We start from the raw sequence: 25,598 nt of genomic DNA, 5'->3' as shown, positions 1-25,598 counted from the left end.
GGAGGCCCTTTCTTGGATCCTTGGCCAATTTGAATAAGAACTTTATGAGGTCGGGTCTAGGTTAGGTGTTTGGCAAACTTTATCTTCTATGTATGGTCTAGGACACTCAGACCTCATAGTGTTGCGTGATTCTCTCTCTCTCTCTCTCTCTCTCTAGAGAGAGAGAGAGAGAGAGAGAGAGAGAGAGAGAGAGTTCCTGAGCCATTTAGTCACAAACTTAGCGACGTGGTCGTGTGGATACCACCTTGAGCTGTTAGGGTGGGAGATATTGTTCGGGGAGAACATTTCTCCACCAAGAGGGTCAAGGATCGTGTCCTTTGAAGAGGAGGACGAATCTGCCTCTGAAAAAGTGTTAAGATCCAAGTCGTCTATGTCTTCCTCATCGAGGTTGAGGACGAATTCATCGTCGGGGTCATTGAAGAACTCGTCTTCATCAGAGCTAGGATCAACACGTGCAATGTCGATACATGTGCCGCTGAGGGCACCCGCCAAGTTTTTGCCACTAGGGACACCCAACCTGAATGTGCCGCCAGGGGCATCCTTACCTTTTGAGGCGCTAGGGCCTCCCATACCTTGTGAGGTGCTTGGACCTCCCATGTCATGTGAGGTATCGCCACCTCCATCAGTGCTTAGGCAGTCTTTGCTTTTTTCTGGGGCTTAGAGTATTCGGGATCACTAGGAGTGTCATCAAGTAAAAGGGATCTTTTATTGGACATGACCTCTCTCAAGGTATCTAACATTCAGGTCCTCATTTCCTTTTGTAGGAGGGATTTGATTGCATCGCTATTGTGATTAGGCGAGCTAGCGACTGCGTCGTCTGTTTCCATGTCGGACATGGCAGTAGGCTGATTAAAGTAAGGTGTTTGGTATAGAGGGGCTTATTTACTGGTTATTAGATAACTAGACTATATCCCTTAATATTAATATTGTGAAAGGGGATCCTTTTTTTTAAAAATATTTTTTAAGGTAGAAAGTTAGAGTAAGAGGATCTTTTTTTTTTCATGTATTTTACGAGTAAAAGGTAGAATCAGACCCTGAAAGGCTTTGGCAAACTATCAAAGGCGTGTACGAGGCAGGAACAGCTGGTCGAGGAGAGAAGAGCAGTCGGTAAAAGCCTCGAAGGGCAACCGACGCGCTCGAGCCAGCTGAATCATGAGCGTGGAGGAAAGGCCCTTAGCAGGCATGGGGCGCAGCGTTGCCCATTCCTCTGGTGTGAATAGACGAGCTCGCGCTGGCAAGAATCATCGGAGTCCGACAAAGAGAAGGCCGGAAAAGCATTTTATGGGGCTGAAATGAATTTAGAGATCACAATGCGAGAGGACAGTGTGAATCGGGGAGAGTCGCGAATGCGCCAAGATCGCGTCATAAGAACATCGCACGAACTCCTAACGGTGAGGGGAGGGGAACGTAGGGTGGGGAAAGGAGACAACCATAGATTGGAAGTCGAGGGGTATGAAGGGTAGAAGGACAGGGTGAAAGCTGTCAGACAAAGAGCATGTAGACGATCCTACTGTCACATTAAGAGCATGAAAACAATGCTAGTAACTCATTAAACAATAGGGCTAAATAGCATATATGATAAAATTCAATAATTAGCAACAATATCGATAACAAGAGTAGAGAGACAACTTATCTGTTGTGAGCCGCATTTAAAAGAGGCAGCTCTACTCCTGCTCATGGCTTATATTGATGCTGTGATGTCATCTGATTCTTCTTATTGTTCCTTTATGATGTTAGCGGCTGTTGTGAGTTGCATTAAAGGATTAATGCATAATGTAGCCTCCTTCTCTTGTAATGAAATCATTAAAATGGCCCCGTATGTAGCAAGGATACATCTAAAAATTGCATTCATGACCTGCAAAGCTTTACATTTAACACCCTATTAGATCTTTTGTAAAAACTAGGGCTTTCTGGGGGCTCTAGATCCTCTAGGGGCTCCAGCCATTTACTGCTCAAGCACCCAAAATGTCATAAAAAGAAAACCTACAATTTACCATTCTCTGGTATTTCACCAAGAATTTGAAACTCTTTCCCCATAAAATAAGACTGAATAATTCCACGGCTTCCTTCCAATGGGAATTTATAGAAATGCTGCTGTAGAAATGTCTGGGCTAGATCCCAATCACCCTTGGACTCGTTTACAATTGTTCTGATCTGTTATCCCTGTTTCTTGTCTGGTTGTGCCATGGTTTCCACTTCATGTACCTTTCTAACTGCCAATCTGTAAAGTGCCCTGATAGCCCATGCAGTCTCGTTTGCCCCATGTAAACCTTTTAAAATAAATAAATAAGTGGAGCTCTTTTTCAGATGCAGGTTATTGTAAGTGTGAGGCGGGAGGGGGAGGGTGATCTGACCCCTAAGTTCTGTATGGTTTGGATGTTTCTGGTCAGTAAAGGGATGATTCCACCATAGAATGTATTACCATAGTCCGGCTTGCTGGTGATGAGGGCTTCGGTGATGATTCTGCATGTGGTGGTGTGGGGTAATCTGAAGATCTTCTTAAGCATCTTAAGAGTGTGGAAGCAGGAGGCGGAGGCTACAGTAACTTGGCCTGTCATCGTGAGTTGGCTGTTGATTACTACTCTGAGGCTCTTGGTGTAGGTTGCCGGGAGGGGTGTGGGTCACCAGGTGGAGACCTCGAGCGAGCTGACTTTGCCAAAAATTACTACTTCCCTCTTGTCCATGTTGGGTTTAGGTCAGGTACTTTTCATCCTTCTGGTGACTATGGTCCTGCAGATATTGGTCTGAGTGTTTTGAGTCTTGTCAGAGAGGGAGAATAGGAGTGCAGTCAGCATAGATTTGATAAGATTGATTCAGTGGGTGTGCATGTCACTTATGAGTGGGGTCATGTAGGCGTTGAGCAGGGGGGGGCCGGGTGGGAATTCTTGTGGGATTCCACAGATGACGTTGATGGTGTTGCAGTGGAAGGAGGTCAGGCTAACCAACTGGGTGCAGCTTGTATGTAAGAAGCAACTCTAGTGAAGTGCAGACCTTGGATGCCAGCCTAATGAGGTAATTGTATAAGGATGGGAGTACCAGCTTATTTAACATTTTAAGTAGTGCTTTTACCAGCAACGTGCGCCTCTTTCAAGGATTTCCACAATGCAAGTGAGGGATATTAGGAAGAAACCAAAGGAAATCATATTGTAACCAAACACCCTCAACCATGACTTTCTGTTTTCTATAAAACAAAGAACACATTTAAGAGGGTCAATGAACTGTGAGAGACAGAGACCTGCTATCAGGAAAGTGGTCTCCTAGTGTCAAGACTCCATTAGGTAGTATGTGCTATATTAATTGCAGTTAGTCAATCAGAGCCTACTTCGTGAAAAGAAATCATTTCAGTACAGAAACACAGGGGAGGGTGAAACAACTTTCATAGCACCAAAATGACGTTTGTCCCCACAGCATGTCTATCTCACATCAGACATCTAGGAAATCCACATGTGCAATGGACAGTAAGCAATTTGATCAAGGATATCTTACAGAAGGTCAAAGAGCACTCTTATAGACCATCCAGTATAGTTTCCGTCCATTCGAATGTTGTTACAAAGCTCCATGTAGCTTTGTTAGGACTTTTGAGAAGCCCTAGACCTGCAATCCAACCAGGATAAAGTTTCTTTGTCACATTGGCTTTAAGCAAGGGCAGTTCTTTGTATGGCTCATGGCACCCAAAAAGATAATGGTGTTCCAGCGTTTTATCTAGGCCGAATCACAAAATATTATAACTTACTCTACATCCCAATACCTAAACACAACCATAGAGGCATTGATTCTCCGATGGACTTTGCTCATCCCATTTATGGGGGTGATTTAGGGCCTCGACTGTTAGCTACACGAAGAGGACCAATAATTGGTAATCAACTTTAAAAGTTACAAACTAGATTCAAATATACCACTCTTAGGACTATGCTGTAGATATATAGGATAGATACAGGAAGTCAAAACCTCATGAATAAGTTTAACTGGGCAAAGATCATACATACCAACAGTTCTGTGGTTGCTATGCAGAACAATATTAACAAGATCTGATGTTCTGAGTAGAATTTCTGGAACAAAGCCACAAAGGATATAAACTCCATCCCCTGTGAACTGAACACTGGTCACTGTTGTATTTTCAAAGAAACTGACTTTCTGTATGGTCCTTACAGCTACTTACACCCACTCAGTAGAAGGCCGGATAACTAATCCATGGTCTAGTAGTAACTATGTTTACCAATGGTAGCTTGTAGAAACATTTTAAGAATGTCTAAGCTAGGGTGTTCACAATTATCCCCTCTTGCAGCTGACTGCGCATTCAGTACAAAGAGTAGGAAACAGTTAAAATCCTTACATTCACCAGTGCCATCAGGAATATGGGCTGTTCCCTGGTCTCCCACTTATGGTAAATCTGGGAATGCATCAAAACCCTTGAGTGTTGCATGGGAAAACCCACACACCACACATGGAATGCTTCCCAGGGCAGAGTAATGCAACACAGTGATTAGCAATTTTTTTCTGGGTTTATCAAGCCACTCACAGTCGCCTTGCATGGCATTTGAGGGTTGCACCTCATTCCATGTTGCAAAATTAACACAACCCTTTAATAAAAATGGCTTTGGATACACTGCTTCAATAACACTCTGCAAGGACCCCGGTGTCCAAACTGCCTTCAACCAAGGCCTCTCATGCATGACCCAAGTAGCCCAGATTCACTTAGCGGCCTCTGGATAACTTCAAAATAAAGATTGCAAGTCTCACAATGTTGCAAAGGAGCAAAGGGACATGTCTCTCTTGTCTTGAATGACTATGGGAGTGAGTACCACGAAAGTGCTTTTGATAATGAGTACCAGTGATTGCCCCAGCTGTTTAAACATGTCACCTTGCTACTGTAGTCGGGCCATTTCCCTGCTCCCACTGTTCATGCTATTTTCATATGTTCAGTTTCTTTTAATTCTTTGGTCATCTTGTTTCCACACTATTTCTATGTGTATTGACTATATGGGGCCCTCTTTGTGATTACTTTACTGGTCTTGACTCTCAGTGTTACTCTTTTATCAAATTACACTCATGCATTCCTATCTGTGTCCCTTCTAATTGCCCCTGCTATGTTCCTACACTTAGTGAAGTTACCCTCCTGTTTGTCACACTTCTTTGAGAGTATGCCTCTATTTGGATCTTCCCTACTTGGTAGACATTATTATTATTATTATTATTATTAAATTTAATTTGTAGGGCGCAAAGCTACCCGGAGGTTTCCCGGCGCCAAGGACAACACAACAGAAAGACCAGATTTACTAATTAAATAGCCAGGTCTTAAGGGTTTTGCGGAAACTTTTGTGATTGGTTTCATGCCGAAGTAAAAATAGAAGTGAGTTCCACAACACGGGGGCCAGGTGTGTGTCTCTCATTTAAAGTTAAAAATCGCAGATACATTTTGCCTCCTACTTTGAATGTGGACTTCTCCAAAATAAGGAGAATAGTTGTAACATCTGACAAAGAGTAGAGACCTATACAGGAAAGTCAGATTGAAGATCACTGCAAAAAACTTGATGATTACCAAGGAGTAGCCTTAAACACTACCCAGTTTGACCCATATCTGAAATACCAATGTGCAAGTAAGTGATACGAGTGAGCAAAGCACTAATTTGTAAAGGGGTTACCATCATTCTTTTCTTTCTTACATTTCTCAATTTCTTTTTTTCCCTTTTTCATCTATCTGTCCCACCTTCCTATTATCCATTCAACCAACATTCATTCTTCCTTTCTTTACTGCATCATCTCTCCATCCTTTCTTCCCTCTGTCAAACTCAAACTCCATCCTTCTCCATGTCCATCTTTCTCTTTATCATCCACCCATCTTTTTCTCCATCTTTATCCATCTGTCTATACCTATATTCATCTCTCATCCAGTCATCCTTCTCTCTATCCATCCTCTCATCTCTGCATCCATCCACACGCTCATCCATCCTTATCACCATCCACCCTTCAAATGTCCCTCTCTTCATACATCACTTCTAATCTCCATCCCTTCCTCCATCCTTCTTTCCATCTAATAATCATCCATCTAAGTGCTTCTTTTTGGAGACCTGTATCTTCAATTGCAGTCAAAGGTATTGCGAACATTAATATAAACACTTCACATAGCAGAACTGCCCAGTGCCACTCACCCACCCTCGAGCTGCTGGAATCGTCAATTCATGGCCCCCTAATGGCTACTTAAGCTAAATTAGCAGTAAAAATGTCATCCTGCTCCACTACCAAGGTTTACACATAACGAGGACCATGTAAGGTCATTTTTGAACACGTTGTAACTTACATGGTACAGATGAGTTTTAACGACTACCTGTCAGTTGTGTAAAGATGAAGTAAACGTTGATTCATTATTTGAGAAAGAAATACTGCTTTGTCATTTTTTCTAGGGTACAGAAGTGTATCCCATAATATCATCTGTGCTTCGGGATCCCACACAGTTCACAGATCCAGACACCTTTAATCCTGGACGCTTCTTGGACGAACGTGGCAACTTCAAGAAGTCTGATGCTTTCATGCCTTTTTCAGCAGGTAGATATCCCAGCACTGGTGATGTGAAGTATATTTAAAAAATATCCGTACACACTTAACTCTACCTAATTTAATTGAGATAGTTGTGTAATTCCATAGGCATTGTGACAGTGCTATGGAAATATTTCTTAGTGAAATGCAACTTAGCTGGCAAAAGTTGAAGTACAGAATTCGGAGTGTACCTGTTATCCCTTGGCATGATGACTACTCAGATCAATTCCTATTGCAACAACTGCGCTCATTCAGTGCTCAACTCACTTTTTACCAAAAAGTTGTTAGAAAGTGTGGTATTAATTTGGTTATGGAATTTTATGAATTTAAGAAACACAATCTGCTTAGGGATAAACACAGGGCCTGATTCATCAATGTAATCTGAGACAAAATCCTAACTATGACTTTCGTTATGCACAAAACGCATTTAGGAATAGTAAAGTTAGTATTCCTAACTTTACTACTCCTAAGCTGAGACAAAATCCTAACTTTACGACTTTCGGTATTCAGGAGTAGTAAAGTTAGGAATCCTAACCCCTGAATGAAGCCATGGTTTCGTACTGCCTCCACTGGGATAAATGCTGGACTGAGCTCCTCTTTCCATCAGGTATATCATAAAGTAGTGGGGCTGCCATAAATAATACCTTTGACAGTGAACTATCTAATTTCATCCAACACACTTTCATTCTCACATCTTATTCTGGGCAACCTGATTGCCAGCCCCAACAAATATGTACAAGGTTTCATTGATCATAAAAACATTGAGAAAATGCCACATAAATTTAGTGTAGATGCAAATTATTTTGATACCCACGGAATGCATGGTTTCCCTTTTTTCTTATGTCAGTGCTGGCGGAGTAATTTTCTCCCCTGAGATGAGTTTTGAGTTCAATGTATTGTGAGAACTCTGAAACTGGACGTGCGCACTTTCATTGCATCCACCACAAGCCTATTTAGGTAATTTACAAGCGTCTTGAATACAAATACATACCTATCTTGCACACCATTTTTCATGTGTCTGTGTCAACAGTGAACACATAACACACACATAATTTCTATAAGCATAACTATCCCTGCCAAAGGGCTGACACTACCGCCTCCTTCTGTAGGTTTTGCTTCACGAAAAACAAAGAACATCAGTACTTGTCAGAAAAGGTCAGAGGAGGAAAAGCAAGTGTGTTTACAATTATAATATGTATAATCTTGGTGCTGTCTCAATGCTGGCTCTTTCCTGAGGGACACCCCAAAGTGGTATTGTTCTGTAGTCTATAGTTCTGTCATCATAGTCCTCTTTGACTTTGAGCAGTACCAATATTCTCAGCACCTACAACACCATATACACATCATCCAAATTGTGGTCTTTGTTTTTATATTTAGAGCTGCCACTTGCCTGGAAGCCTTCAAAATGGAATCTTTTAAGAACCATATCATACCCTATCAAATTTCACCGCCTAACCAAGTGCAACTCTGCATACATCTGGTTGGTACCACACAAACTGTTTGTAGAAACAATGATATCACATCATGAAGAAGAACTATATTCTTGACATATAGTGAGACCATAATGGTCCGTCACTTTTACAACCAAATTAAGATTGCCACTGGTGGTGGTAGGCACCATCATGTCACTACACTGACTACCACATATTTCTTATCAGTACTACTTCCCATGAATTACAAAAAAAACTTTGAAATATGTACACTTGTCTATATTATTTGTTCCTTCAAATTGACAATTTAAATTGGGACAAGGAGAAGCAAGAATAGGGAGTCATTAGGACTGTGAGAATCTGAGATAAAAAGTTGATACTGAAAACCCACACTCACTGAGTAAACAATCCACACACTCGGAATAACATACAGCAATAACGTGTTTTTTTTACATACCTTTAACCTTTTTGGCCACTCCAAAGAGGTGATATTGGCCCAGATGGCCTCATGTTCTCAGGCATATGTTTTCCCACTCACATCCAGCATTTTCAGCATCCAAGGAACTTACTTGTTTATGTCTGCCATTTTTGCTCCCCCATTGCTTTCATTTTATTAATTTATTCACAGATATATAAGTCCGCTTGGCAAAAATGGGAGGCCGCTCATTTGCCCATTTGGGGCCGAAGATGTGGAATGCTCTTCCGTTGGCTCTAAAAACGGAGACCAATCTTTTTGCTTTTCGCAAGAAGTTGAAAACTTTTTTGTTTTAGTTGGTCACTGTTTCTGCTCATTCCTCGCTTCAGCAATTACCTGTCTTTCTTCTCTAGTCTGTCCCTGGCGCCGGGAAACCCATTACGGGTAGCTGAGCGCAATACAAATTCAATAAATAAAATAATAATAATAATAATAATAATAATAATAATATTTATCTTACAATATATGGATAGTCCGTTGGATATTCATTTAGAGTGCCTTTTAGTATGACAGTTTAGTATTAGTTTGGTTTGAATGATATGTTTTAGGTTTTAAATCTGTTTGCACATTCATTTGGCATTACTTTGCTTCATACATTAAAATAGTTGACATTTCAAGATTGTATTTAAAGTGAATTTGCAATTTTATGGGGAAGGGTATCATCCTTCATCTAAAGAGAAAGAAAGTCTGAAAACCTGGTCTGAAGACCCAAGGCAATGGCCTAACATATTTGTTATGTTTAATTGATATATACAACCCATTTAAGAAACATTGATCATGTTTAGCTTAGTGCTACAAAGCATAGGGAGGGATTTCCAACATATATGGAATCAAATACCATTGGACAATTCACTTGATCATCTTTAAGTAACCAAAAATACTGCTCCCAGTGTTTTGTGCAATGTACTTAAGCAATTACCATTATACCATCTCTTGCCCAGATTTTGCTGTTTGCCTATCAAGCAAATGGTCCTGTTTAAAGCCCTCTACACCTGCCTTCAGGCCTGCTACAAAACTAGCCCCATGTACTTTAAGAATTTCCTTCATCCCAACACCTAAGCTGTCACCTCTTTTCCTCTCATCTCTATCTATTGCCAATACCCAAGAGCAACTTCGTCCTGCCTGCTGCGAGTGCAGCGGGTACACACAGAATAATAAAATGGTAATTACCATTTTAATATTCTGTATGCCTCTGGCTGCGCTATTGCAAGCGTGATGGTGGGGGCGGTGCAGACACACTCCTTCCTATTGCAGGAAGACTGATTCAACTGCTCAGCGTGCATAACAGGCTGGCCAGCTGGTTACCTCCAGCCCATCTGTCATGCGCACTGCCGAGCCTGCAATCCCAGTGCTGTGAAATAGCCAAGAGATTGCAGGCACAGTGCCCCAGCCTAAAAAATAATGCTGGGTTAGCCTACTCCAACCAATCCTAGAGCTGCTAACAGCATGTGAGCAGCCCCAGGATTGGTTGGAATTGCATACAGGAACTAAACCACCTTTATTTCCTGCTCATCGTCGTCCGGAGAGGAGAAAGGCAACATATCGGTGAGTTTTACTGTCTGTCACGCCTCACCAATTTTTAAAGTTGCTAGCACCCCCTGGTTGTTCTCCTCTCAAGCAGCATAAAACTGGAACCTTAACCGGGTCTCTGTTAGAGCTCTATCTGGTCATCTGCACCCTCATGAATCCTTATAAATGTGCCTGTTTGCTCTCATTTTCTAATATACACATCTGCAGGACAGACTTTTATATTAACATATTGTGCCGTCATACTTGAGCATGCTTACCTACAATGCAGTTACCTCAATGTGTGCTAATGAATTGCTATTAAAATGTATAGTTAATATTTTCTACAATGGACTACAGCTTTCATTTTCTTCTGGCTTTTCTCACTACAGGGAAACGGATATGTATTGGAGAAGGATTGGCCAGGAATGAACTGTTTATATACATTACCGCGGTCCTTCAGAACTTCCAACTTAAGTTTTCCTGTGATCCAAATGAAATTGACATCAAGCCAAGACTGAGTGGTTTGATAGGCATCCCAGTAAATTATAAGGTTCTAGCAATTCTCCGCTAGGGCAGGTGGCTGTGTCTGAACCTCAAGAAGAAACACCATAGGAAAGTAATCTGTGACTCTTAACACATTCCTAAACCATAACCTACAACTATATTTTTATTTCTTGTTTTTATATGGTACTTTTTATTTACTTCCTCATTTGTTCTTGAACAATAACTACTTGCATACCAGAGGTGCACTTAACAGTCATCATAGCAGCTTTCATTCAAAGTCTCATGCTGTGAGGAAATTCTGTTGAAGAAAAAAATGTTTTGAGTTTTAATATTTTTTCACTAACATAAATGTATTTTGTCACTTTTATTCAAGATGATGTATACAGAGGAAAATAATACACACACTTCAAATAATTGACAAATATATAGATTTGTGATGCAAATTCATGATTGGTGATTGGAACTGAGAATTGTCTAAAACAAAGCTAAACATAAGTAGCTCTCAGTACAGAAACGGTTGGAAACCCCTTATTTAGAGTAAGCGATGAAGGAGTCCTTGATTTGTTTACAAGACATAGGGGCATATTACCAAGGGCCTTATCGCCGCTTTAGCAGGAATTTTTCCTGCTAAAGCGGTGATAATTTTATCGCCCTATGACCGAGCTGTCGCTAACACCAGTTAGCGACAGCTAGTAGGAGATAGCGATCATCTTGGGGCCCACTTTGCATTTCAGCGATAATTATCGCTAATGACATGCAAAGTGGGTGTGCCAAGATGTTAGCGACTCGCTAACATCGCTATCTCCTATTACCTACAAAGGCGTACTTTTGGAAATATTCGCGCTAAGCGCAAATATCTCCAAAAGATAACGCCTGCCCAGAGCAGTTCTTAGCCATGTTATCCAATGGTAGGTGGATACCATGGCTAAGAGCATTAGCTCGGTAATGCATGAATATCGCTGACTTTTCAGCGATATTCATGTATTACGGCCGATTTTTATCGCTTTTGAGATAAACCTTGATAATAGCAAGGTTTATCTACGATAAAAATCGGCGGAGCTCGGCGATAATAATATTGCGGCGAAGCTAACACAGCGATAATTATCGCTAGTTGTTGGTAATATGCCCCATTGAGAGAACAGTAACTTTAGATAAGGAAACACAAGAGTTTGCAACCATTAAAGAGGCGAAGATGGAACGCGAAGAACAAATGACTACGTTGTTATAGACGTGAACCAAAAAACCTTAATTACTGAGGAAATATGTTCAAAGTGGATTAGTGATGAAGATAAAACCATCACAACCTACACATGAATACAAAGAAAACTGAGATAAATTAAATAGAAGGTGAGAGAAGAAGCTATAGTATCTGAAGTAGAAAAAAAACACGAATCCTCTGTTTTCGAAGGTGCGAGTTTAAGAATTCTTTAAGCCACCTACTGTGTTATAACGAAATGACAAGCTGAAAATCAAGTATGGCGGCAACAGAAAAGTAATGAAAATAAAACGAAATTTGAGAGGCAATGACTTCAATTTTAGCTTTGGGTCCAAATGATAGAAAAAAGGAAATAGAAATATAAAGCAAACTTTGCAAAATATAGATGGAGCAGATGAACAGAATCTTTGGGAATGAGAACAACGTGTACAATGGGAACTATTTATGGATGAAGATGAACCTTGCTAAGGCATAGAAAAGTGCCGTCTGATATATACCAGCGAAACCAATATACCTCCATGCTTCAACTCCTAAAAGACAAAGTGTAGAAAGAATGGAGTGTGGCAAAAGGTCAAATTGTGCATCTAAATTAAACAATCACATTTCGTGGAGATCATTAATGAAGTAGGAAACAAAAAGTAAATCCATTATGCTTCCTAAATGGAATAGTACTCAATTAATAGAACTCAGAAGAAAGGACGCTTGATTTGGTGTTGAGAGATTCAATGCAAACTGACTTTAAGATGAAGGCATGTTTATTTTTCAAAGGTACAAACCAACGAACCACCATTTCCAAAAAAACCATTATTTTGTGCACACAGCAGCACTAAAAGGTATGTAGGTAGTATTTTTATAGTGCAGACATAACTAAAAGGCAGCAGAACATCGCACTTGATCAAAGGCAAAGGTATAGTTATTGAGTTATATGTATGTAACGGTGTCGTACGCTTCCTACTTCCTCAGTAAGACTCTACGTTTGGGCAACATAAGCGTACAAACAATGTGGGACTAAGTCTGTGCATACCATTAGAATACATTGAAATAATTCCTGGCAACCTCACGATGCGCCATCTGAGCCCCTGAACTAACAGATCACCGAACTCAGGCATGCCCAAAGGGAGACACAAGAAGTACGCAAATTGGCATTTCAAACATTTATTGGAGCAATTGCGCTCCTTTATGAAATATTTGTGCTGCACTGATTAACAGAATGGTGCAAAACAATATTACCACAATTTCAAGAATGGTGAACAGAATTAATATTTCAACCATTGTGCCTTTGTATTAGATTATATGCATACATATAATTGCACTCCTACAGAGTGCTGCGTATCCTATAAAGCATAGGGTGTGTGGGAATGCCAGAATACCTAAGAGTGGTCTAACTCCCTATTTACCTGTGATTGTGTCATCAAGCATCCAGCCTTGGTGTAGAACAGGACGCTGTCCTCTTCAGGAAAGTGTTGTAATTCAGCTGATCAGACATGGGGTGACCTTCGACAATACATTGGGATGCTCCTCTGCTTAAACAGAGGCGCATTGTCTTACATATTATAAACTGCGCTCATTTGTTCAGTTCCTGAGTCCTGGCCCTATTGTCATGGTTGATTCTATCCATCCAGAGCTGTTGCGGAATGCACAACAACAACCTACATTTTGCTAAGTGTACTAAGTCCTTGTGCAGAATATTCTAAGGTCTGATAATGTGTGAAGAAGTGTACATTGCTGAGTACTTTATCTTATGAGGCTGCACAAGCAAATATGTGTTAAAAGGTATTGTGTAAAAACTTTAAACGTGAGCTAGCAAAATGAAAGTGTGTGTACCCCTTGGCCTATGTAACCATACAACAGCCACATCTTTTCTGGTAGGTGACTAAAAAGATTCATATTAAACTTATACCTTCGCCTAAAAGCGTGACTTGCACATGAAACCTAAAAGGTTTTAAAAGTATTATGCACTTTAAAAATAAAAGCACAAAGCAAGCTAAACTGAAAATAAAAGTACATTGTAAACAATTGTTCAATTAATATCTTCATATATTGAATAAGAAATTTTTCTCATAAACATTAGCTGAATTAAAAAAATGTGTCTTCTCAAATCTGGACTTGTTTTTAAATGTTACATGAGCTGTTGTTTCCAGCTTACACTGGGGATGTTTTTGTTGGCAACCGATAAGTTCCAAAGAAAAAACATGGTAATTTTCAACCCAATCAGCAGCCGCTGAAGGTATGACAACCAGTAGTCTTTCTACAGAATACAAGCTGGATCCAAAAATCTAGAAGCCCAGGCTTCCAGCTCATAATATGCATCCCAAAGCCATTACAATCTCTCAGGACATCTTTGCAGGTGGATCCTTAATGGACCATCAGCATTTCCATAGCCATAGATTGGACCATTGGCATCCTAAGGCATCTATCCGAAGTATACCTGAAAGTGCACTGCAGACAGTGGAACAAGGGCTGTATGTAATGTAGCCATATAGGTCGAAGGACTCTACTACTGAAATAAGGATGATCCAAAATACTGCATTATAAGTTTCCCATGCGGCGTTGTGATGAAATATCCATTGTGGAGCAGCAAAAAAATAATCAATATCCTGACAATCAGAAACAAGATTAGGTATTTGCCTCAGTAAATGCTGGAGACCAGGCCATGTATGAGGAGGAAATCAGTCCATAGACATTCTGGAAACTGCTAACAAATCCAGACCCAATCACTTTAAAATAATGTAATACTCCTGTAGTTGTTGATGTGTTAAAAATGCAGTGCACAAGTTCTTCAAAGTGTTGTGTGAAATTACTGCATAGTTGCGACTGGATTTAAGAAGAAGACGTTGCAACTTGAAGATCAACGTCTCCCTTGCAGATGTTAAGGAAACTGCCTATCGAAAAAAAGGCTTTCAGTCTGCTCAGAACAAAATTCATGTTTAAGATAGAAATTGTAGCCCAAATCATCGCTTCTCCAATGGTATGGAAACCGTTATTCCGTAGGGAACTCCCAGTTTCATACCACAGCAACCTTGGTCATTCAATATCTAATAACTTCCATGCGAAAGTAACCTAAATGTCGGATGAATTACAACAGGCTATTTTTGACTTGGACACATTATACGCTCAGTGAAATGTAACTTTACTGCAAACTAAAGAATAGCCGAAATTGTTCTTGCAGTCTATAACGCCCAGGCTTCCACCTGGTTTGCAAACTTCACTCTACTAGGTGACCTTAACCTCCATGGCGGTGACCCTTTTTGTACTCATAGAGCAAATATTTCATCGACCCTTGCTGGTTTTAATCTTGTCCAATTGGTCTCCTCCCCCAGCCATAAAGCCGGACGCATGCTTGACCTCATCAGCTCTAATATGCTGGAGACGAAGGTCGACAAGCCGATGCAGATTATCTGGTCAAACCACTACCTTTTCTCATTACGGCTCCCCTCGATGGCCACCCCTAGGGCCGCAGCCCATTCTAAGAAAGTGAGGAGGAACGGGAACAGGCTCACCCCGGAGATACTATGCTCTTTAGTGGATGGTTCTTCAAGGCCTATCCTCAAGGACAACCCCGACCACAATACTGTGAACCTGAATACTTGGCTGACGGCTGCATTGGATAATCTAGCCCCCCTAAGATCTGTTGGCTCTACTACAGTTATGTCATCTGCACCTTGGTTCTCAGAGCAAATTAGACGCAAAAAAAGTGAATGCAAAAGACTGGACCGGGAGCGGAGAAAGTCATAGGCTCAAGAGGCCAAAATCAAATATAAAAATGCCCTGAAAAAATACCATATATTCCTTAATATCAAAAGAAGGGACTTCCTGGCTGATCGTATTGCCGGTGCAAAAAGCTCCTCCAAGGAAGTGTTCAAGATTGTGAAAGCTTTCACCAATCCCAAAGTACTGGTGCATGACGTTCGACCATCCCAGGACCTGTGCACTAGCCTCACAAATTACTTCGAAGACAAAATTTTGCATATCTAGGCCTCCTTCTCCTCTCCTCCTGACTCTAGAGTAGTGGGGGGCACCCATGGCCCCACCAACAACCAGCCAGTGTTTGCTTTTTTTTTCCTTTATTCCCGCAGAGGTGTCTCTGGCTGAACTGCGGAAATGCAAATCCGGGTCTACGGGGGACACTTGCCCAACTTGGCAGTTCCGGCCATTAGCCGACTGGCTTAACCCGTTCCTCAATCCCATGTGGATTTCTTCACTTAGGCTGGAGTTTGTCCCTGTGGCTTGGAAACATGCCTATCTAGTACCTATCCTGAAGAAACCCACTGTTGACCCGGAAGTAGCCAGTAATTTTAGGCTCATCTCCTTACTTTCAGCTCTTGCCAAAATACCGGAGGAATTGGTCTATTTTCCACTTGCGGACTTTGTGGAAGCCAATAAGTTGCTACATGATTCTGAATCGGGCTTCCGTACAGGGCACAGCACAGAAACTGCACTGACCGAAGTAGCAGATTCCATCCGCCTGTCTGTTGACAGAGGCTCATCGGCCATGTTAGTGCTCCTCAACCTGTCAGCAGCATTGGATACTGGATCACATTCAATCCTGCTAGACAGACTGAAACAGATAGGTATCCTCTTACCTCCACGGCTGTGATCAACAAGTTCTTCTCCGCCTGTACACCTCCACTGTAAAATCACGCCTTGAGCCCTCTACTTTTCAACATTTACTTGACACTACTGGCAGCTCTAATCGCCAAGAGTGGGTCAAGGTGATATCCTTCACAGGCGACACACAGCTGATGTTTTCCTTTAGAGATGAATCCGCTTCAGCTTTTGATTCTTCCTGAAGCTTAACACAGATAAAACGGAAGTTCTATTTCTTAACCAAGCCCCCCCCCCGCAGGCCTATGGTGGCCTGGAGAACACGATACACCACCTATGCTGAAGGACTCGGTTAAAAACCTTGGTGTCAGTTGGGACAAAGGTCTGATCCTATCGGCCCAAGTCCGTCAAGTCTCTGCTGCCTGTTTTGGAGAAATGAGAACCATCTGAAGATTTCTAGATTTTTTGCCAGATGAAAGCATAGAACAGTGGTTCATGCCCTTGTGACCTCTCAACTTGACTATGCCAACAGCCTCTATCTAGGCTTGCCAGGTTTCTGATCAGAAGGCTGCAAATAGTGCAGAGTGCGGCAGCGAGGCTAGTCCATAAGGTTCCTCTGTGCCATCACATCTCTCCTCTCCTCAAACAGCTCCACTGGCTACCAGTCACCAGGAGAGTTGAATTCAAGGCCTTAAAAATCGTGTCTGAGCCTACCAGTGCAGGGTCCCTAGCTATCTGAGGAAGAGACTGCACCCATACATCCAGGTTCGATCCTTAAGATCCAGCCATAAATGCTACCTCACTATCCCTTGCTTTTCCAATGCTGGCGGGGGGGGCAGATCTTTCTCAGTAGGAACCTCCAAACAGTGGAATGACTTACCTCTCCGCCTATGCTGTTGAATTAGGAACAGGAGTTTAGAAGGTCACTTAAAACCTGGCTCTTTAAGATAAATGATTAGAGGTCCGGTTCCTCTTCTCTAATGCTCTCCACCCTGGGGATGGGAAACCTCGCTTGAGGTAGGTGTGAGCTCTATAAATACCCTTTATTATTAATATTATTAATGCTAAGAAAGACTTCAGTTACCCCATTCCCACACCAGACCTTGAAAGTTAGAACCCATGTATTGTGTACAAATCTCTCCCCCAAGGCTTCATATTTGTAATGTAATGTAATGTAATGTAATGTAAAAATTATTTGTAGAGCGCTCGGTCACCACTGGTTTTTATGGCGCTTTAGTACAGATGAACGGAGGTGAAAGCAGGGGAACAGAGTTAATCATCATATGCTTGGCGGAACAGATGAGTTTTTAATAGTTTTCTAAAGGAAGTGAAGCAGGAGGTTGACCGTAGTTCTAAGGGGCGAGAGTTCCAAGTCTTGGGAGCAAGAAAAGAAAACCCAAGGCCGCCGTGTTTCTTCCGCTTAAAGGAGGGGACGGAAAGAAGGTTGTGATGCGAGGAGCGCAGGTTACGAGACGGAACGTAACGATGAAGCCTTGATGTTACAAAGGCAGGGCCCAGCCCGGTCAATGATTTGAAGGTGGTACAGCCAAGTTTAAAAATGCCCCGTTTCACCACTGGCGGCCAATGAAGCTTTTTCAATAAGGGGGAGACATGTTGATGTCTGGGTTGGCCGAAGACAAGTCTCGCCGCTTGATTCTGCACAAGTTGTAATTGGCGAAGTTGGTAAGCGGGGATGCCAACGTAAAGAACGTTGGCATAATCAAGACGGGCGATGACCAATGCCATGATGACTAAAACCAGAGCCTCGGTGGTCAGGCACCTAGAAATCTTTCGAATTCGCCGTAGATGGAAAAAACATGACGAGGTAACTGCCTTGATCTGGGGTGTGAGGGAAAGATATTTGCTGATAATAACCCCTAAGCTCTTCACAGAGTCGGAGGGGGGAGGAGCAAGGCCCCAAGACGGTGGCCAGAAGTTGGAGTTCCATGGATTAAGAGGGCCTCCTGTTAGGACCAGCTCCGTTTTATTGGGATTCAATTTCAATTGGCTTTGACTCATCCATTCGCCAATAAAAGTCATATAAAAGTCATAGTAGATTGAAAATCGGCGATGGATGCTGACGGGGTAATTGTGTAGGGAGTGAATCAGATGTTGCATATATAGGTTGAATAGAAGTGGTGATAGGGCCGACCCCTCTGGAACTCCACAAGTTAGGGGTGGCAGAGAAAGAGGATAGATGGACGGCCTGTGAGCGATGAAGTAGGAAGGATTTGATCCACTCTAGCGCTGTGCCCCGGATGCCGGCGCTGCCGACACAGTCGATCAGAAGAGTGTGATCGACCATGTCGAAAGCAGCCCACAGATCCAGTAGCACAAGAGCCTGGGGGATGTTGAGATCAGCTCTCTTCCTGAGCTCATCCATCACAGCCATAATGACAGCCTCAGTAGAGTGCCCCGACCGAAAACCCGCCTGCTGGGGGTCCAAGAATTGGGAAGACTCGATGAAAGAGCTGAGACAGTTAGTCACATGGGCCTCTAGAATCTTACTGAGGAAAGGGAGAAGGGAAATGGGGCGGAAGTTACTCAATACTAAGAGATCAGCATTGAGCTTTTTAAGAATGGTCACCACAGCGGCACATTTAAAGAAATCAGGAACGGTGCCGGTGATCAAGGAACTGTTAAGTAGTTGGAGTGGAGGAGCGGGGCAAGCTCAAGAAGCTTCTTTTAGGACCTCAGGGGGGCAACAATCATTTGGGGAGCCAGAATTGACTCTATTTAAAAGAGCCAAAAACTCAGGCATGGAAATTAGAGGAATATGATCTAATTCCCTTGGATTCCTGTTAATGTTAATGGGGACCAGACAAGGAACAGAAGGCGGAATATTGTTTTTAATAAGTGCAATTTTTTCAATAAAAAAGGTGTTTAGAGAGTCACACAGTGCCTGAGAGGGGACCGGCTTAGCTAATACCCTGTCTGGTAGAGTGAGCTCGTTGACAATGGAGAAAACATCTTTAGATTTGGACGAGGAATTAATAATTTTTTGAGAGAAATATGTACGTTTGGTTTGTAAGATAGAATTTTTATATTGTTTTAGTAGGGAGATGTAGGTAGTTTTCTCCTCAGGAGTATAGTGGCGCCGCCAGCAGCGTTCAGCCTGCCGCAGGGCTAGTTTCTCCTTTTGAAGATCCTCTGAGAACCAACGCTGAGCGTCATGAGGATGCTTAATTTAAATTTTTTTCATGGGAGCGACTTTATCACATGCTGTTTCTGGCCAGTTAACAATGCTAGAAGCTTGGGCGGAGATGGAAGACAGTTCCTTGGGGGCAGAGGAGATCAAAAGACTATGGAATTCGCTCTGGTCAACTCGGGTCCAATTTCGAGCCAAGAAATTATTGGCAGGAATTAGGGGGACATAGGGAATCTGAGTAATAACAAAGGAAATAAGGAAATGATCAGACCAGGGGCATGGGGAAATGATAGGGGGAGTGATGGTAATATTGGAGGTCCAGACTTGGTCTAGAATGTGCCCCCTGATGTGAGTGGCCTTATCAATATTTTGGGTAAAGTTTAAGCCAGTCAATAGATCAGAGAATTCTACCGAGAGATTGCTTTCGCCAGGATCTAGAGGCCAGTAGTTAAAATCACCGACAACAATGATTCTGGCATGATTAAGAGCCAATTGAGATATTTGTTCTCCAAAGGGTAGATAGAAAAGGGCACAAGTAAAGGCGAATTTAGGAGAGGTGAATTGGAGTATAAGGCTATCAACACCAGGGATACTAACCCTTTCTAAGGTGGTAAATTTATGCTTGTGGTGTATAATAGCTGCGACTCGGCCACCGGTTTTGCCTTGAGGGCGTATCGAGTGGAGTAAATAATAACCATTAGGGATTGCGGCAAGGATGTCAGGTGCGGAGTCGTCCGTCAACCAGGTTTCTGTCAGGAGAAGAATAGCCGTGGTACCAGCATCGAGTAATTGAAATATCTCCAATCGGTGTTTCACCATCGAGCGTGTGTTTAAATAGGTAACAGTTAGAGGGGCTAGGACCGTGGTGGTAGATATGCGGGAACCGTGATGGATCCCGGGAGACCTAGTAGGGGTTGAACTTATCTGACATTTAGACCCGGTATGTTTGGGGACATAAATATCCGAAGTCAGTGCAGCCTGCCTGTCCAGAAAGTTAATGGGGCCATCGTGTTGTAAGTTATAGAGCTCAGGCAGAGTGTGTAATACAAGGAGCATTATGCCTGGCCCCTGGGCCCGGACTGGCGCAGACGGGCTTGCCTTTGGCGCGCCGCCGGTGCGGCCGGGAAAGGCACATGATTTAAGTAGGGAATGGAAGGGGCGTAGCCTAGCGCAGAGGGGGCATGGCCTGACCAGGGTGGGAGGATGGTCTGGCAAGATTTGAGGCAAAGTGCAGAAGCAGGTAACAGGTAAAAACACAAGAATACAATTAAAAAACGCTCGTTGCTCCCGGCTTTCCGCCCCAAGAGTTCGGACTGTCTAGCTGCGCGTTGTTTAGAGCGTGCTATAAAGGCAAGGGGGCGTGGCCTAGCGCAGAGGGGCGTGGCCTGACCAGCGGGGCTTCCCCAGAATGGCGTCAATCTTAGGAGCGGCCCCGCAGCAGCGTTTAAATCGGCTGCGCGGGAGGATGGTCTGGCAAGATTTGAGGCAAAGTGCAGAAGCATGTAACAGGTATTTGCCTACTTGATAGTGTTGTAAGCAGTTCGTAAAGTGGAATGTGCAAATTAGCAGAGATATAAACCCATGAATTATCCAAAGGCTTACCGTTTTTCTGCCCAATTGAAGTGTAATTTCTCTAGAGGTTCTATATTTAACATTTTGTATGTCGCATCCTACCTAGCCATAATCTTCTGTTCTCTTGTTAAATTGTATGGCAAGAATATTTTGTTGCATTTAAATACTTCCAGGGGGCGCTGCCATTGTGCAGAGTCTGTAAAGTCCAACTCTAAAAATGATGGATGTAAGCTGACTCTTTACAAACTGTGAGAGGGACATGTCATGCTGTATTATGTTAATTGCTGACAATACAATATTACTCAAAAAATAAATTATAGTGGATAACATAGTCATACCATTATCAATAACTACTAGAGCCTTTTCTAAATTTACTATGTCAATTTCAGGAATTAGCTCAGCAGCTTCCTGCTGTGAAACCTTGTACAATTAATTGTATATTATATACAAAAAGTTCTTTGATGGGGCCTTCTACGACCTACAAAAAATCCTGTAAATCCATGTGATCAGAAAGGAGAGGCAAGTGTTCTTTCATCTCATCTAACATGGAATGTTCTAGCCATTCAAGGCTCAATCGTCCCACGGTATATGCTACTACTCCTGAGTGTTGTGTCTGCATGTAATATGGGTCTGGTCAGTTTATTCTAAAGCCCTTCATGTTATTCCTAAAATGGGCATGACAACCATTTCAACCTCATATATGAGGCCCTACTGGCACTTTTGTGCCACCGGATTGTCACTTTTTTTACGTTACGGTGGTGCAATGCACCACTGGCATATTTATAAGGCCACATAAAACTACTTTGTGTGGCTTTTCATGGCCCTATAAATATATGCCCCTTTCTCACAGAAACCTGGTAAAAGGGACATTTAATAGATGTTGCTGGGGGCGTTCCCACTAACTTCTATGGCTTTTTTACACTGCCAAGAAATTGTAAGTCAAAATCAGTGCCAAAAACTTACACTTCCCCATGGGAGGTGTAAGTGAGGCACAACGAGGAGAAATATGTTTATTTATCCTAATTTTTCCTCTTTCTATGTGTGCTGCATTCTGAAACATTCTGGAGCACACATAGAAAGAAGAAAAGCCTCTTATAATTGTTTCTGTCCAGGAAGGTTATCCTTGCTCTTATTTATAGGGTGGGGGCTGCCCAACACACCAATGCCCCCTCCCCCCATGCCACAATGACAGCCTTCAGATGGGACAGTAGTTCCCAATTGGCCCCCCGGGAGCAGAAAGCCCACTAGACTCCAGGGATTTTTGATGGGACATTTTAATTAGGGTGGGGACGGACCACAATGGTCATGCCAATGCCCCCTGCCCCCACCACATTTACAGACTTTCTGTCCCCCTCGGGGGGAATATCGGGGCAGTAGCCCCCAATCTGACCCGGGGGGGGGGGGGCAGAAAGCCCACTAGACAACAGGGATTTTTTTAGGAGCAATTTATTTAGGGTAGGGGCTGCCCAGAATGGGAATGCCAATGCCCCCATCCTCCGCCACAATTACAGTCTATCTGCCCCCCCTGGGGGCAGATGGGGCAGCCACTGGGGGCAAAAGACCCACAAGATGCCAGGGATTTTTTGGGAGGCAAGTTGAATTTGCGTGGGTGCTGCCCAAAACAGGCATGCCAATGCTCCCACCCCCACAACACTAGACTAGAAACCAGGGATTTTTTTTATTTGTGATGGGGAAGGGGCTTCCGAAAATGGGCATGAAAATACCCCCACCCACCCTCAGAGAGGGTGGGGGCAGAAAGCCCACAAGTCGCCAGAGATTACGCTGCCTTTTTTTATGTGTGGGGGCTGCCCAGAATGGGCATACCAATGCCCCACCCCCACAAAAATTAGCCACAGTCTTTCTGCCCCCCTTGGGGGCCTATCGGGCAACCCCCTCCCCGCTTCCCTCCCCCCGATTTCCCCCAGGGCGACAGAAAGCCCACTAGGCACCAACTTTTTTTTTTAGCAATGTACCTAGCTCTAAAGTTTCAACCCTAACTCTACCAGCACCTAGGGAAACCTAGCAAACCTATACATTTTTGAAAAGTAGACACCCAGGGGAATCCAGGCTGGGGTGACGTGACTGGCTTTCACCAGGTTCTGATACCCAGAACCACTTGCAAACCTAAAGATTTGTCTAAAAATACACATTTTCCCCACCTTTCTGTGGTGGAAAGTTCTGGAATCTGCGAGGATTCACGAAATTCCACCCCCATGTTCCCCAATGTCAACTGAGAAAAATGGTACCTCGCTTGTAAGGGTAGGCCTAAGGCCTGCGACAGGAAATGGCCCAAAACGCAACGTGGGCGCACCACATTTTCACAGTGAAAACTGACCCTTTTTTTGTAAAGTGCCTACCTCTAGATTTTGAGCCCTAACTCTGGCAGCACCTAGAAAAACCTAGTAAACCTATACATTTATGAAAACTAGACACCCAGGGGAATCCAGGATGGGGTGACAACGGCCTCTCACCAGGTTATGTTACCCAGAATCCCTTGCAAACCTACAAATTTGTTAAAGAAAAAACACACTTTCCTCACATTTCTGTGATGGAAAGTTCTGGAATCTGCGTGGATCCACAAAATTCCACACACCCCGTGTTCCCCAAAGTCTTCTGAAAAAAATGGTACCTCACTTTTGTGGGTAGACCTAGTGCCCGCGACAGAAAGTGGCCCAAGCACAAAATGGACATACCACATTTTCCCAGTTTAAACTGACCCTTTTTTTTGCAAAGTGCCTAGCTGTAGATTCTGAACCCTTACTCTGCCTGCACCTAGGGAAACCCAGCAAAACTATACATTTTTGAAAACTAGACACTGAGGGAAATCTAGGATGGGGTGACTTGACTGGCTCGCACTAGGTTTGGTTACCCAGCATCCCTTGCAAACGCCAAAATGTGTCGAAAAAAACTAATTTTCCTCACATTTCTGTGGTGGAAAGTTCTGGAATCTGCGTGGATCCACAAAATTCTACCCACCCCGCATTCCCCAAAGTCTTCTGAGAACAATGATACCACACCTGTGTGGGTAGGCCTAGTGCCTGTGACAGGAAACGGCCCAAAAGGCAAAATGGACACACCATAATTCACAGTGAAAACTGACACTATTTTGCAAAGTGCCTAGCTTTTGAACCCTAGCTCTGCCGGCACCTAGGGACACCTAGCAAACCTATACACCCAGGGAAATCCAGGATAGTGTGACTTGTCTTGCTCTCACCAGGTTATGTTAAACAGAATCGCTTGCAAACCTTAAAATCTGTAAAAAAAAAACAAATTTTCCTCACATTTATGTGGTGGAAAGTTCTGGAATCTGCTTGAATCCACAAAATTCCACCCACCTCTGCATTCCCCAAAGTCTGGACTCGGGACACTAAGGATAATGCTGTGGGGTAGGACATGTGTGCCGCCACAGTTATTTCACATAATAATATGTGGAAAATGTGTTTTTTTCAGCTAAATTTGAGGTTTGCAGGGCATTCTGGTAAGGAAAACGTTGGGGGATCCACGCAAGCCATATCTCGTTGGACTCTCCTTGGTGTCTAGTTTTCAGAAATGTGTTGGTTTGGCAGTTTTCCAAGATGGCTGCTGAGCCTGGGGCCGAAATCCCAGGTGACCCCTCTTGCAAAACCAGGTTGTTTTGTGATAGGTCATTTTGATGTCTCCTCAATATGTTTTGGGTCCTTGCCTGTCGTGGGTACTTGACCCACCCACGCGAGTGAGTTATAATTTTTATTGGGAGACCTGGGGAAACACTGGGTGGTAGGAAATTTTTAGATCCACGTAGATTCCAGAACTTTCCCACACAGAAATTTAGGAAAAAAACTGTTTTTTTCAGCTAAATTTGAGGTTTGCAGGGCATTCTGGGTAGGAAGCTTTGGGGGACCCCCCTTGCAAAACCAGGTTGTATTGTGATAGGTCATTTTGATGTCTCCTCAAAATGTTTTGGGCCCTTGCCTGTCGCTGGTACTTGACCCACACATTTCTAGAAACTAGACACCCGGGACAGTCCAGCAAGGTATGGCTTGCGTGGGTCCCCGAAGATTCTCCAACCCAGAATCCCCGGCAAACCTCAAATTTCGCTGAAAAAAATTACATTTTTCTAAAATTTCTGTACACTTGTATGGGTAGGCATAGTGTCCGCAATAGGAAATGGCCCAAATCGTACTGTGGAGATTACCTATAACAAAACTACCTGGTTTTGGGGTGGGGACCTCGGGTTTTGGCCACGGGTTAGGCAGCCTTTTTGGGTAAATACCAAACATTTCTGAAAACTAGACACCCGGGGGAATTCATTGAGTATGTCTTGCGTGGATCACGTTTTCCTACCCTGAATGCCATGCAAACCTCAAATTTAGTTGAAAAAAAACATCTTCCACATATTTTTGTGTGGAATCACCGTGCCAGCACAAATGTTGTATCCTACAGCGTTCCCCTGAGTCTCCTGAGTAAAATGATAATGATAACGCGACAGGCCCTTGCCTGTTGCGGGTCCTTGACCCACCCACGCATTTGAGGTACCATTTTTCTCTGAAGACTTTGGGGAAGGCGGGGTTGGTGGAAATTTGTGGATCCGCGCAGATTCCAGAACTTTCCACAAAATAAATGTGAGTAAAATATGTTTTTTCGGATAATCTTTTAGGTTTGCAAGGGATTCTGGGTTTTAGAACC

General features: G+C 43.0%; 1 protein-coding gene across 2 annotated transcripts in view; it reads left to right on the top strand.

Moving 5' to 3' along the window:
- LOC144755473 (cytochrome P450 2G1-like) overlaps window positions 1-11,039 on the top strand; it is a 291,649-nt gene extending 280,610 nt beyond the window's left edge. For both annotated transcript variants that reach the window (XM_078644445.1, XM_078644446.1), the window contains exons 8-9: window positions 6,402-6,543; window positions 10,338-11,039. In XM_078644445.1, coding sequence (XP_078500571.1) covers window positions 6,402-6,543; window positions 10,338-10,519 — 324 coding nt within the window. In that variant the 3' untranslated portion in view covers window positions 10,520-11,039. The remainder of the gene's footprint in view (window positions 1-6,401; window positions 6,544-10,337) is intronic.
- The last annotated feature ends 14,559 nt before the right edge of the window (window positions 11,040-25,598 follow it).

Source organism: Lissotriton helveticus, chromosome 5_1 (assembly GCF_964261635.1).
Source record: "Lissotriton helveticus chromosome 5_1, aLisHel1.1, whole genome shotgun sequence".
In the NCBI taxonomy this organism is placed as follows: Eukaryota; Metazoa; Chordata; class Amphibia; order Caudata; family Salamandridae; genus Lissotriton; species Lissotriton helveticus.
This window is presented reverse-complemented; position numbering and strand designations above follow the sequence as displayed.